General features: G+C 44.8%; 1 protein-coding gene across 3 annotated transcripts in view; it reads right to left on the minus strand.

Moving 5' to 3' along the window:
• The window catches only part of FLT1 (fms related receptor tyrosine kinase 1), a 119,372-nt gene that overhangs the window by 7,973 nt on the left and 98,168 nt on the right, over positions 1-13,231 (minus strand). Inside the window, exons 18-27 of one of the 3 annotated variants that reach the window (XM_065830275.2) lie at positions 11,962-12,066; positions 9,340-9,453; positions 8,534-8,622; positions 6,342-6,501; positions 5,827-5,924; positions 5,159-5,281; positions 3,795-3,906; positions 2,046-2,145; positions 566-671; positions 342-472 (exon numbers count right to left, since the gene is read on the minus strand). In XM_065830275.2, coding sequence (XP_065686347.2) covers positions 342-472; positions 566-671; positions 2,046-2,145; positions 3,795-3,906; positions 5,159-5,281; positions 5,827-5,924; positions 6,342-6,501; positions 8,534-8,622; positions 9,340-9,453; positions 11,962-12,066 — 1,138 coding nt within the window. Of the gene's footprint in view, positions 1-341; positions 473-565; positions 672-2,045; positions 2,146-3,794; positions 3,907-5,158; positions 5,282-5,826; positions 5,925-6,341; positions 6,502-8,533; positions 8,623-9,309; positions 9,454-11,961; positions 12,067-13,231 lie in introns of all 3 variants that reach the window. The other 2 variants (XM_071804549.1, XM_071804556.1) reach the window with 2 other exon arrangements.

The following is a 13,231-nucleotide window of genomic DNA, read 5'->3' on the forward strand; positions in this document are numbered from 1 at the left end:
AGCCCTGGGTATTTCTGTTTCTTTAAGCAGTTGCCTAACTGTCACCGAGGTAGTTTACACCAAAGGGACTTCCTAACCAGACCCCACCCAAATCTCTCTCCCCAGCCCTGGGACGCACACAGCTGCCTCTGTCACAGTGCCTGAGCTTGGTGACCTGATGGACTCCCTGGACAGAGATGCTTTAATGGGCCATCCCAGTCCAATGGGATCCTGATGGTGGTGGCTGGTGGGACACTCAGACTGTGTGGGGTGTCTCTGGATGTTTTCTCCCACCCAGGTCCAAACCAGGCTATGCAGCAGGCTAGAACACCCAACAAATGAACTGATATTGTTTCTCTCACCTGACATTTTCAGTGCTTCCACAGCTAGAGCTTGTAACAGGGAAATTTTCATTGCACAAAGGATTGGATGCAGATGGAAACCCACTTTCTGTTGTAAATATAGTATTGAGGGGTATGTAGTCTTTGCCTTCCTAAACACACATAAGAAATCCAAGTGTTATTCCTGGGACTTTGTGACCAGTCACCCCTGCCTTGGTGACAGCACACAGTCATGACATTAGTACCTGCTGGACGTTTGCTTGCAGCAGGTCACCCAACTTTTTCACCAGCTCGGAGAACCTTGGTCTGTCATTAGGATTGCTTCGCCAGCAGTCCAGCATGATTTGGTAGCTGTGAGGGCAAAAACAAAAAGAGCACATGGTGGGGTTACAGACCAGCTGGATTCAAGGCAACCCAGTCTCCGACAGCTTGTCACCAGTAGAGTTAACTCCCAAGCCCACCTGACTTTACAAGGATGCTCTCCAACACCACCAAGACGTCTTACTAAAAGAATAAACTTTCCACAAGAAAAAGCAAATAATCTTCTTCCCGCAAGACATCAGGAAAACCACATCAAAATAATAATTTAGCCAACTAGTCATACTTTCTTTTTTTATTCCTAATTAAGCATTAAACCTTTGTGTTAAACATCTATTGAGTGACAATGTTTAAGTTAGGGCATCCTAAGATGACTTATATGAATGTGTCACTTCCTTGTATTGGGTGAGTTGAGCTTTCCTTCCTGCAATAAAATACGTGGAAGAAGAAAAAAAAAAGCAAAAAAAAAAAAAGCTCTTATCTACTGTCACTAGGATAATAAAACGAGCCAATGGGTAATACTGCCACATAGCCATGGCTGGCTCACATCCTTTCTCTTCTTCCAAAACTACTTTTTGGTAAGTGTTGCTATTTAAAGCCATGATGTAGCACTCGAAAAGGCACCAAAGACACCTACCTGTACTTGATTTTGCCTCCAGAGGAAAAATACCCTGACATGTTCCTGCTCCTGAATGATTTGAGCCCCGGGGTGCGTGTTGGGTGTGCTGCAGGTGCCTCCCCCAGCAGGGTGCTCTGTCCTGCTGCCAGGGCAGAGGGGCTGCAAACTCAGGGTCTCACTTGGACTCCCTCCCTCGGGACCTCCAAAAAGGTGTTGGCCATGCAGTGGCAGCTGGAGGCTGCACCTGAAGGCAGGGGACCAGGGAGCCACAGCCAATGTCATGGTGGAGGGGCTTAGACAAACCCTGTAGGCGACACAGACAGGGAGGCTGCAGGTCCCTGTCACCTTCCTCTACCGTCAGACACTGTCTCCAGGAAAGGGTGGACACTCCTCGCCTGAGTGTTTGTGAGGAAACCTCCCCTGTCGCTTCCTAAGTCAAGACGACGTTAATAATATCGCATTCCTCCAGCACTTATCTGTGTCCACGTTGGTAAATATTAAACCTGGAGAGGGATGAATGACCTCCCTCCTCTGGGCTGCTCTCTCAGGTCCCCTTGGGCCCAGCCCCAGTGGTCCCTCCTCATCATCTCCTACTCCATGGGATGGCCAAGGGGCCAAGCATGGGGGAGGACACAAGAAGATGCTGACAGCAACAAGCAGATACAAGGCAGCACTGAGTTGTTTTTCCTTATGTTGGCACGAGGTACTTTTGGAGATACTCATTCATCATCTGCAAGGTAACCCTGGAGGGCAGCGGTACACAAGGCAAGCGTAGAAAGGCATCTTACATCTCCTCGGTCGCTTGCTCCGGGGCTCTCATTCTTGTGCCTTCCTTTAGTTTGCTGCAGAAATCCTCGTCTATTTGGACTCCAGGGTAAGGAGAGGCACCTGGGGATGACATTGGGAGAACAGGGTCATACATGCTTTGAGTTGGGCACCTGTGACCTAGCCTTGGCCCTATGCATCCCTGCCAAACACTCAGGGTGTGCAACTTCTGCTTGCAGAGCTGGGAGCCTGGGGACGTCCCCCACCCGGGGGTCTGGCCCCCCCAGCTGCTGCAGGCAGGGAGCTGCTGCTGACACTGCTTTAAGCCCTGGTCCTTGGAGGGGTGGCTAGGATGAAACCTGGCACTATCTGTGGTGTTTGTCTGACCTGAATACCAAAACCAAACATGAATTTGACTTGAAAAGAATCCCTCAAGAGCAACCAAGTCTGATCTCTCTGTGGTTTGGCCCACCATGAATTCTAGTAAGCAAAGTATTAGCAAACCCCAAATGCTCAAAATCACATTGAAAATACCAAAATCATGGTTTTAAATCAGATCATTGTACATTTGCATTATTTCTCTAGTTTCTGTTGGTTTAAGGTTCAGCCTGATTGTGCTGTTGGTCTTCTTTCTGTAGATAAGAAAAACATCAGGAAAAGGGAAAATGAAAGAAGAAACAAGAGAGCTTTCTGAGAGTCAGACAGTCACCAGGGTCAAGGAGCTGGGGCTTTAAGAAAAAAATAGTAGGTATTATAAGGCTGACCATAAAATCACAAGAGTTGGCAGGCTGACCAGCAACACGTATTTAAACTAATAAATGATTGATTGTCCTGAGAATTGTATAGTATTGTTTCCTCTGCTGTTCGCCTCTTTTGTCAGCCTCTGTGGCGAACCCAATTAAGATTCTTCTATTCTGACGGTCATTGTTGTTCCTGCTCAGTGTGCATCTTGTATCCTGCCTTTTCCACGTGAAAGAAAGGAGGAAAAAAAAGCTTCACTGGGTTTTAATTTCAGATTGCATGCTCTAGTTCATCCTGCAGCATCTGTGCGGATGCTTGGTCGCCTGCTGTGTCCAGCAGTCTGGGTGAAGGGGGGTGCTGGGTCCCTCCTGGGCTGAGGTGACTGTCTGGTCTCAGGCTGGAAATGGGGGTGACACAGTCTGAGACATGCAAAGACCTCCATGTGTGTTCAGCTCCCTTGCTCCCACAACAGAAGTAAGAAGCTTTTCGAGGAACACCCAGCCCATGTCACTTAATGTCTTGAATGATATCAGTGGCACAGGAGGCATTATCTCAGTCCCTGGCAGCTGCTGACCCAGGCCCACATCTCCATGTTACCCCACATTTAATAAAAACACTTAAAAATTTTCCCAATTTTCTTGGTTTGCCTCGCAGGTCAGATGAAGCCCTGCAACTGCTCTGGCTGTGCAGCCCTGCATCTCTGCCAAGGGTTTCTGCAGGGGAAAGAGGGAAACTCGAAGTTTTGCCCGTGGCAGAAACAGGCGGGGAAGTTTTCAGATAGCTATGCTGTCCAATAAGACACTCAGCCTGGTGAGACAGTTTTCAGTGCCCTTAAAAGCACCAAAATTTCTGGTTCACAGGGGTGTTATACACACAGTTCTCTCCCCTACCCCCACACCCCCCACCTCTGCCTGATTTAGATCGTTCCTTATGGAAGGCCCAGCAAAAGCTCATTGAGGGTGATGGATGTTTTTTCCCCAGGCTGATGTCCCCGCTGCTAAGTCAGCTCCTGGTGTGCAGAGTTAACGTACCCAAGGAAAATATCTCCCACAGCAAGACCCCGTAGGACCACACATCGCTTTTTGTATTGTAGATTTTATCAAATATGGATTCTGGAGCCATCCACTTGAGAGGAAGTCGAGCCTGGAGTAAAAGGGACAAACTTGACTATTATTTTCAAAGCCTAAAAGAATTTAATCATAGATGAATCAACTATATATTGTTAGGTAAATAATTACCATTCAAACAGGAACCTGTGGGATTTCCTTACAGGCAGTCAAGATAAACCCACACTCATTCAGACACTTTCTTAACAAAATCTCAGAGTAAAAGGCTGTTTTTAAAATACATGTGGCACAAAACACCAGAGACTGGAAAACTGTGACCAGAATGACCAAGCCTGGTCTTTGTGGGGATATGCAAGAAACAGAGGTCTCTTGCCAGGATCCTAGAGACATTGGAGAAACCCCTACATGCAAGCACAAATCATTCTGTGATGGTGTTAGAGATGTTCTCGGGGAATTTTTCAGAGCCTGAACTGCAGGAGTGTGTTGGCAACCTTTGAAGCCCCCTAATTGCAGCCTGTTAGTGCTACCTGAGCAGTACCCAAGTTAGGCAAATAACACTTAGAATCGTAGAATCATAGAATCATTTTGGTTGGAAGAGATCCTCAGGATTATTGAGTCCAGCCATAACCTAACTCTAGCACTAAACCGTGTCCCTGAACCTTGTCTAAATGCCGTTTGAACACCTCCAGGGATGGTGACTCTACTTCACAGCTACATGTAGTGCTGCAAGTCTTGAAAGCTACAGATGGGGCAATAGCTGGCAGGTGAGCAAGACCTTCAGAAAGATTCTGTGTGACCCCAATGCCCACACCAAATTCCCATGGCACCAGTGGGTGCAGGCACATTTTTCTGACCCAGCCTTCATGCAGGCCTGGTAAGGGGCTTTCTGCCTACTATTTGCAGGAAAAGTAAAATTAAAAGGGTAGGTGCTGGAGGTGGTGAGTCCAGCTCAGCTACTGGAGTTACCACGAGCAGCACTTGGCTCTGACTTGGGTGCACCAGGGGACATGCACCTTGTTTCAGAGGGAACAGCTTCCGTGAAGGAAGTTTGCTGAGTTGGTTAAGCTGCAGAGCCAGCCAAGAAACAAATGTCTAAAGAACATGTAGAGTACTAACAGGGCAGAGCTGTGAAACAGCTAGCATATCCAAGCCTTATGCTGGAGGATAGAAACGCTTTCCAGACCCACAATGCATCTTCTCATAAAAACTGTGACAGCTTTCAAGCTCTTTTAAGTTCAGGAAATGTGAATGTCTTCAGAACATTTTGGTGGACAGTTTGAAATGATACGTTATAAATATTTGGGTAAATAAGCAGCATCTTGACTTACATCTCCTTTTCTCACATAATCAGGATTTTTATAAATATCTCTTGCGAGGCCAAAATCACAGATCTTCACGACATTGTTCTCAGATAAAAGGATGTTTCTGGCTGCCAGGTCACGATGAATGCACTATAATAAAACAGTTTCACAATCAAACTGCATTTCCTTAATCCTGCCTACAAATTTCCTGACTGTCTCCCATATCCTTTTAAAAATTGTTATTACTATTTGAGAGATCAATTTAACATTTTTTTGGGGAATTTGACTATAGTTTACATGAAATTACTGTAAACGGTGTCAGTTCTTCAACAAAAAAACCTCGCAAGTCCAAAAAGTATTGAATTCTTAAGAACCTTGACATTTGCAGGGAAAGTGCTGGTTCATTTGGAGCTCCCTGCCTAATATATGTTGGAATGAATTAAAAAAAAAAAAAAGACCACCACACCCAAAAGATCTCCCCTGAATGAATGAGCTTGACCTGCTGCCTTCAGCCATGATCCTGTGTTTATGGACTATGGAGATTTGGATAAACACACTGTTGTATTTATAACACCAAGAGGAAAACGACTCTTCCGTTGGGAGCTCTCCCAAGGAAGGTGTCACTAAAACATAGACATGATTTCACCTCTGAATCCCATCCTTCTACAGGGAAAAATCCTCAGTGCACAACTCACCTTTCTTGAGGAGAGGAACTCCATGCCTCTGGCCACCTGAAAGCTGTAAGAGATCAGGTCCTCCATCGTGAGCGGCAACTTGTAGAGCTCATCAGCACCTGCAAAAGTGGAAAACATGATTTGTTGCTAAGTTAGCTCACAGGCAGTTATTTTCCCCCCTATTACTCCCATAAATTCAGTCTTCGCAGAATAGTAGTTGAAGGTCAATCCACTGTCACTGGAAACAAAAATAATGCTTGCTTCATACCCTGTGCTTTGGACACTGCTGTGTTTTCCCCAAAGATAAGGACCAGTCAGAAGAAAACAATCACGCATTTTCCTGTCAGATTTAGTAATGCTGGAAATAATCTTTTTTTAAATCTTCTACCCTCTGGACATGAGTGTCTGTGAGTGTCTGTGAGCGTCTCCCACGGATGTTTATTAGGGTGATAAATGAGGAAAAAAATTTCAGGGATGCACAGTATGTTGTAAAAATATCACAGACTGTGTAGGGACAGGAAGGAATTAATACCTACCCTCCTCGTCCTCCTCCACATCACTCAGACTTTTATCTTCCTGGAACCCAGAGCTTGCGAAGCTCTCACTGCTGGTGACACTGGCCAGCCTTTGTTTTTTGCCTTCCACTGGCTCAATATCCTTTTTCTCTTTCACTGGTTCTCCTTGCAGACAGGAGTCCTTCAAACAGAGAAGATGTGCTACATCAGAGCAATGGAGGGGGTGGAAGAGGAACTTCTGTTGCCTTTACATTAGGAGAAGATGCTAGTCCATAGAATCATAGAATAATTTTGGTTGGAAGAGACCCACAAGGTCATCAAGTTCAACCATTAACCTAACACTGGCACTAAACCATGTCCCTAAGAACCTCATCTACACATCCAGGGATGGTGACTCAATCACTTCCCTGGGGAGCCTGTTCCAAAGCCTGACAACCCTTTCCATGAAGAAATTTTTCCAAATATCCAATCTAAACCTCCCCTGGAGCAACTTGAGACCATTGAGGACATGGCACGTGGAACCACGTCTCCCATGGGTCCACGTGTCCAGTGCCACTGTAGCAGACTGGAGTTGGTGGTAGGCCTGCGCTCCAACAAGGTTGCCATTCACAGATGCCAGAAATATGGTGGCTTGGGAGAACCAGCACGTCATTCTGGGGCAATCCAGGTGGTGGACTGACTCTGATGTGGCGGGGATTTGCAGGGTCCATGGATGGACACATCCGCTGGTCTGTGGCTCATCTCAGACTGAAACAAGACACCTGAAAGGGCCTATTTTTCTCCAGTAGCTAGAGAAGGAACATGGTGGGATGAGTTGAGAAGGATATTCCCACAGTGCAGGTGTCCCAGCTCTCTCAAAATAAAGCATCAGGTTTTTGTCCCAGGCTACTTAAAGCACCTGCCTCTATGTCCCTGCACAGTGCTTGGCGTGGGGCTATAACCCTTCCAACAAGAAGCAAGGGCACTTTGTGTTTGAAATAGAGCTGCTTTTGGAAGTGAATGCCTGTCTTCCCTAATGCCTTTATCCAATGCTTTCAGGTTACATTCAATGAAGTTTAATGGGACACATGCAACACTGTGTGGAAAATGGTTCCCTGGTGAACAGCCCAGCCACCTGGCCATGCTCTTGCCCCATCTCCTCTTTCCTCTTGTCTTGTGGCCATGTCTCTCTCCTGCACATGCTGCTGCAGAGCCAGGCTCCCTCCTTCCTACCTGGGCACCATTCCCAGGGGTTCCAGAGCACTGAGTCTGGGCAGGCTCCTCACTGGGGGAAAGATGTAGGTGACTGTCCTCATGGTGGACCCCACATGGCCATGCTCCCTGCTGAGCCTCCTGCCCCAACAACCACACATTGGAGGAGGCAGCTGTTGTGTTTCATGCAGAGTCCAACATGGATGGCCTTGGGAACAGACACTCAGCCAAAACTCTTTGGACGTGGAGGTCCTGCCTAGTGTGCCCTCCTATAGAGCCCTTCTGAAAAACCCCTGAGATGCTGCTGAGCTTTTGTCACAGTTGAGTGGGAGTTTTGAGGACTGCCTTTCTGGGTCCAGGCTCTGAAATCCCCCTTCAGATCCCTTAATCCTTTGGGAGATTTTGCTGAAAGTGCACAAGCAGGGATATAGTTGGCACATTTGGCTTCAGGTTTGTAATAAGAAACACCCTGTGGATTTGATTCAGAGGGTTGTGGGATGTGAGGACAAGACTTTAATCTCTTTTCCTCTTGATAGCCCTTCTCCTCACACAATAAGAAGATTACTTGCAAATCTTTGAACATTAGGGTGTCTTGGAACATGAGCTTTAAATGGCATTAACTCGGTTGTGTTCCCAGCGATACTGAAATCAGTGGGCAAAACCACTTCCCTTGGCTTCGCTGACAGCAGCCTCTGAAGTGACCCCAAGCCCAGCAGGAACGGGTTTGTCAGCAGCAGAGTGAGAGCATGTGGGGACACTTTGGATGGAATTCACTTCCTCTCATTGTAGATACCTCCATATGAATTACAGCATTCTCCTTTGCAGTCAGGGGAGAGAAATGAGCCCTTTCTTGTCACAGCACACCCCACACCAAACATTAAAATGCATCAGGTGAACTGCACCCAAAAGCCATTCTTCCCTTCTGGCAGGAGACAGTTTAAGGACACTAACTCAGAGGCTGGCATCTACATTACTGACATGTTAGGTAAGATGAACCCTATCAGAGACATCTGTCTCCTCACCTTGTTGGGGCAGAAAAGATTCCTCTTGCTCTTCAGGTAGTTTGATAAATTCCCATATTTGCAGTATTCAACAATCACCATCAGAGGCCCTGGGCAAAATGAAAGTGCATTTTGAGTAGTGTAAAGCAATATAAGGGGCCATCAGTTCTGAGAAGAAGAGTAGTGTTTCTGTCCCATAGCTGTAACTGGAGTCCAGACTAACTAACAATGTCTTAATGCAGTAGAAGGCTGCTTGAAGGACACTGGATGTTAGCAAAACACCACCATCTCTGGAAATTAGGGAGGGCCTAATTTTTGAAAACTGGGTCATGAACCTGGGTCCTGAGGGACCCTCTGTTTCCTCTTTGGGCAGTCTGCATTCAGACTGGAGTCCTGCAGCCCACGCTTGTTGAACTAAAAGAAGTGACATATCTAAAACAATCACTCATACTGGCCCTATGATTTTCTTAGTGGAATATTGTGAAGGATTTTACAGCGGTCAATATCCCTTGTTGACAGCCTTTCCAAATTGTGTTTAACCTGTGCTTGAGCAGTAAAGAGAGGGAGATAAAGGACAACAAGTGGCATGGTCCTAAATTCACACTGTCCAAGTTAACACTAAAGGAAAGTTTAAGTAGAGAAAATGTTTAATCATTTCACTAAATGACTAAAAATCTCTTTTTCTCTTCTGTTTTATCACCAGCCACAGGACAGCTTCAAATATTTCAAGTTAATAACTTGACCTCTGCATAAAAAACAACATGGCCAACTGATCATTACTGGGAGGTGATCCAAACCTGTTTTCAGTGCAGTGTAGAATTTTTTACCTCCATTTTTCGTGCATGCTCCCAGCAAATTCACAATATTCAGATGATGACCAATGTGGATCAGGATTTTCAGCTCAGTCATCAGTGCTTTGTACTCGCTTGCTGTGGCCCCTTCTGTAAATGAAAAATAAAGTCAATATGAAATGGCAAAGAATGGGTCCTGCTGAGCTTTACCACTTATCAGCACTTTTAATTGAAATAACCTCCATTACTGGATGTACTTCATGTGTTGATGTTCTTTGTCTATTTGTCCCTGCTCAGCATCCTCTTACTTGCAATAAAACCCATAAAAAGAATTAGGCACTCAACTTCCTCCCAGTAGACTTTGATATATTTAGAACTGAGAGAAATTTTTTTCACATGAATAGTTTTGTCGTTTCAGCCAAAAAATGAAAGAACAAATAAAAAGGGATTTCAAAGCTATAATTAACTCCATCTAGAGTAGGCTTCAGCTGACCCGACTTCAGGTCTAAGGGTTATGTACCAGCCTGAACTAATCGACATCTCAAGGAGTCAGTGGCAAGAGCAATGCATTTCCAGAGGCTGATACAGCCATCAGCTTTACCCATCTGAGTAGGGAAGGCATGAATCACCCTTTGGTGTTGATTGTTTGGTTCTGTCCATTATAGAAGAGGTCTGGAGTATTTAGATCAGGGAAGTAAATTTTAAATGGTTAAAATTAGGTGGCTGCATCTTACCATTACTGGTTATGATTGATATTCATTATAATAGTAATAGTAATGATATAAGAAATCCCACAACTAAGCCCAAATTCAGTTTAGTGTTGAGTGAAACTTTTCATTCCCTCTGAGCAATTTTTTTCTGCAGAATTTTGTTTTGGTAAGAAAAAAACATATTGTTTTGTGTAGACCCAAAAGGACTTTTTCGCTTTAGTGACACCAAGAGTAAGAACATTCCAGTGGAAAGAACCTAGAGCTAGATCTTAAAGGTCTTGGTTTAAACAGATTTTATTGGCCGCTCCACACAAAACTTGTCATCTACCCGCTGACTCACTATTCATCTGTATAGGCGGTGACACTTTCCCTCTACCTCATGGGAATTCTGTGTGGACAAAGCTCATGAATGACTGCAAAGTTCCTGGATAATCTAGTGAGGACATAAGGAACAAGGCAGATCTTCCCTCACTTCGGGTGCCCACAGTGAAGATGCCTACAGAAGATCTAATCACCACAGGCTCTCTTCATAGTCATCAGAGCTAAACAAGCTCTCAGCTCATCATATGCAGGGGTCTACCTTAGGATGGGATGAATTGTTGTTTCTCACCACTGAAAATGAAGGGAAATTGAGTGACTAACGCTGCTACAAACATATACTCTGCACATGAATCCCACCATGAAGACGTCTTGTAACTGCTGTCTGCTCCTGTCTATTCCAGGAGCAAACCCTGTTGCCTTGGTGGTGCTGGCTGGCACAAGAATCCTGCTGATGTACAGGAAGAAATGTTGAATCTATCAGACCACTCTGCCAGCACATATGTCTGTATTTTGGCAAAACAGCTCAGTTAACCACGGGTCAGGTGGTGACCCACGTGACAGGCATCCACTGAAACCAGTGACACAGGTAGCTATTGGCCCACTGCTGCAGAGAAGGTCTGGACAGGGATCAAAGCTTTAGCTTCCTCCCATATTCCAGACATGCTTGCTGTAGGGTAGTTGTTGGTTTGGTGTTGGCCAACAGGGTATTTCTGTGTTTCTGGAACAAGAGAGAGAAGGAAGGTTTGCAACCCTCTCAGCTGCAAATTGCCTCCTTGAGGATGATCCTGGATGTCACAGCAGCATGTCCCACCCCCTGGGAAAGCATTTAGCATCGTATTGCAGAACAAGCCTATTGAGGACAATATCAAGAGGACACATCCTACACAGCATATGGCTGCCAACAATGCTGGCAAGAAATAGAAGCTATTTCAGGTTGAGTGTTGCAGGGACAGACTGTAGGTTTGAGAGGATCACACATGTTCCTCCATGGGCTGGAAGTAACATGTACAGATCTCCTGATAAATGATAAGCAGGTAAGCAGCTGTGGAGCTTGGAGCCACTGGGTAAGAGGGATGTAGTCCAACTATGCCTGAACAGAGCCAGCTGAGAACATCAGGGATCCAAGTCTTACTGGCAGAACAGGGGATGTGATCTGGCAGAGGATGACACTGAAACGGATTCAAGGATTAAGACTGCTAAACAGTTCAGCATAAGCTCCCAGGGCAATGCAAAAAAAAAACCCAAACTAAAACAACAAATAAACACACCGCACCAACCAACTAACCAACCAACAAAAAAACTCAAGCAAACAAAAAAAAACCAAACCAAACCAAACAAACAAAAAACCCCAACAAAACAAAACAAAAAACTCACCACAAACAAAACCCTCACAAACCTGATATGATCCTTAGATACACAAACAAGGGAAAACTGAACACAGAATGAATACAGAGGAAGGGATGCCACCATGACTCTGGGTTAGGGATGAGTTTCACTTGTAGTGTTTGGTACAGGATCAGTCTAGCATAATGGTACAAGGTAGGGTATGCAGGAAATACTATTGTCCCTTCTGATCCTACAAAAGTGACTCTTTCATTCTTTACATCCCAGCTTTGCAGCAAGATACCTTTCAGCATTTTCACAGCAACTATTCTGCATGTTGGCGATTTCTTAATTCCAAAGGCAGATGCTTGTACCACCTTTCCAAAAGCTCCATGTCCAAGAGACTTCCCTGTAAAGAAAATAAATTGGAGAGGTACATTCTGGTTAAAAAGTAATCCTATCAAGAAATTACTTCATAGATAATGAATTAAAAAATGTGCTTTACAATGAGTCTTAAATCGTTTGTTTGTTTGTTTTTACAGTAAGCAGACAAACCAGAAGACTGAATCATTGTATGGAATAAGTGATATGATTGAAAATGATGCTAAATGAATACAGCCATTCAGTGGATGTATACTGGATTCTGATACATTTTTTTCAGTCTAGCTCTACCAGCAGAAAGAAAGATTTACTCTTTTTTTTTTTTACCCTGAGCACACTGCATGATGCAGGGGACTGTGACACTGCCACTCATGTCCACAACAACACAGGGTCGTAGCTTAAACTCACACACACACTGAGATGCAGATTGACACAGACTTTGGTAATTTTTACAAATGAAATTCTTCCTTCTTGAACAAGGTGCCTTAAAATTATCTTCATTCCAGGAAGGCAGCAGCAACTTTGCATTGCAACCCCTGTAATACATGAACAACCCCATGATGCTTCTCCCTAGCAAGACCTTGTACGTTGAGATCATGGAGTAGTGAGAACCTGCAAATCTGTGCAAGTGAGAACTTCACATTTGCAAAATGAGCTCTAGGGGGTTTCAGTGAGAGAGGACTTGGAGTGACGAAAGATGAGTTTGTTCATGGTGGGTTTGATGCTTTCAGGTATCCGAGGGCAGACATCTGTGCTGTGGTATCATCATCATGCTGCTACTAAAGAGACACCAGGAGAGGCACCCAGAGAGAAATCAGTGAGCACAAAAATTTCTCCAGCAGTAGAAGCAAAACATCCTCATCCTTCATGTTCAGAACCAGGTAAGGCTCCAAGGATACCTTTGCAAGTTTTCTAGAATTCATGACATTTTATGCCAATCTTATGATCTTCACAACCTCCTTTGTGATTTATTACTGTTTGAAGCAGGGAGTATTGACCACCTCCTTGACAATGTGCTCACGCAGACAGGCCTGGCTGCTTCTGCCCTTCTCGAGTGACTGGCAGAGTTCTGGTCTGAGAGATCTTGTCAGCTTATCAGCTAACAATAAATTTTATTTCCAAGTAACTATTTTCAGATTGTATTTGTACTTCACCTTCAGTAGAACTAACGCATCTATGTGGCAAGAAAGAGC

The sequence above is a fragment of the Patagioenas fasciata genome, chromosome 1, assembly GCF_037038585.1.
Source record: "Patagioenas fasciata isolate bPatFas1 chromosome 1, bPatFas1.hap1, whole genome shotgun sequence".
Taxonomy (NCBI): Eukaryota; Metazoa; Chordata; class Aves; order Columbiformes; family Columbidae; genus Patagioenas; species Patagioenas fasciata.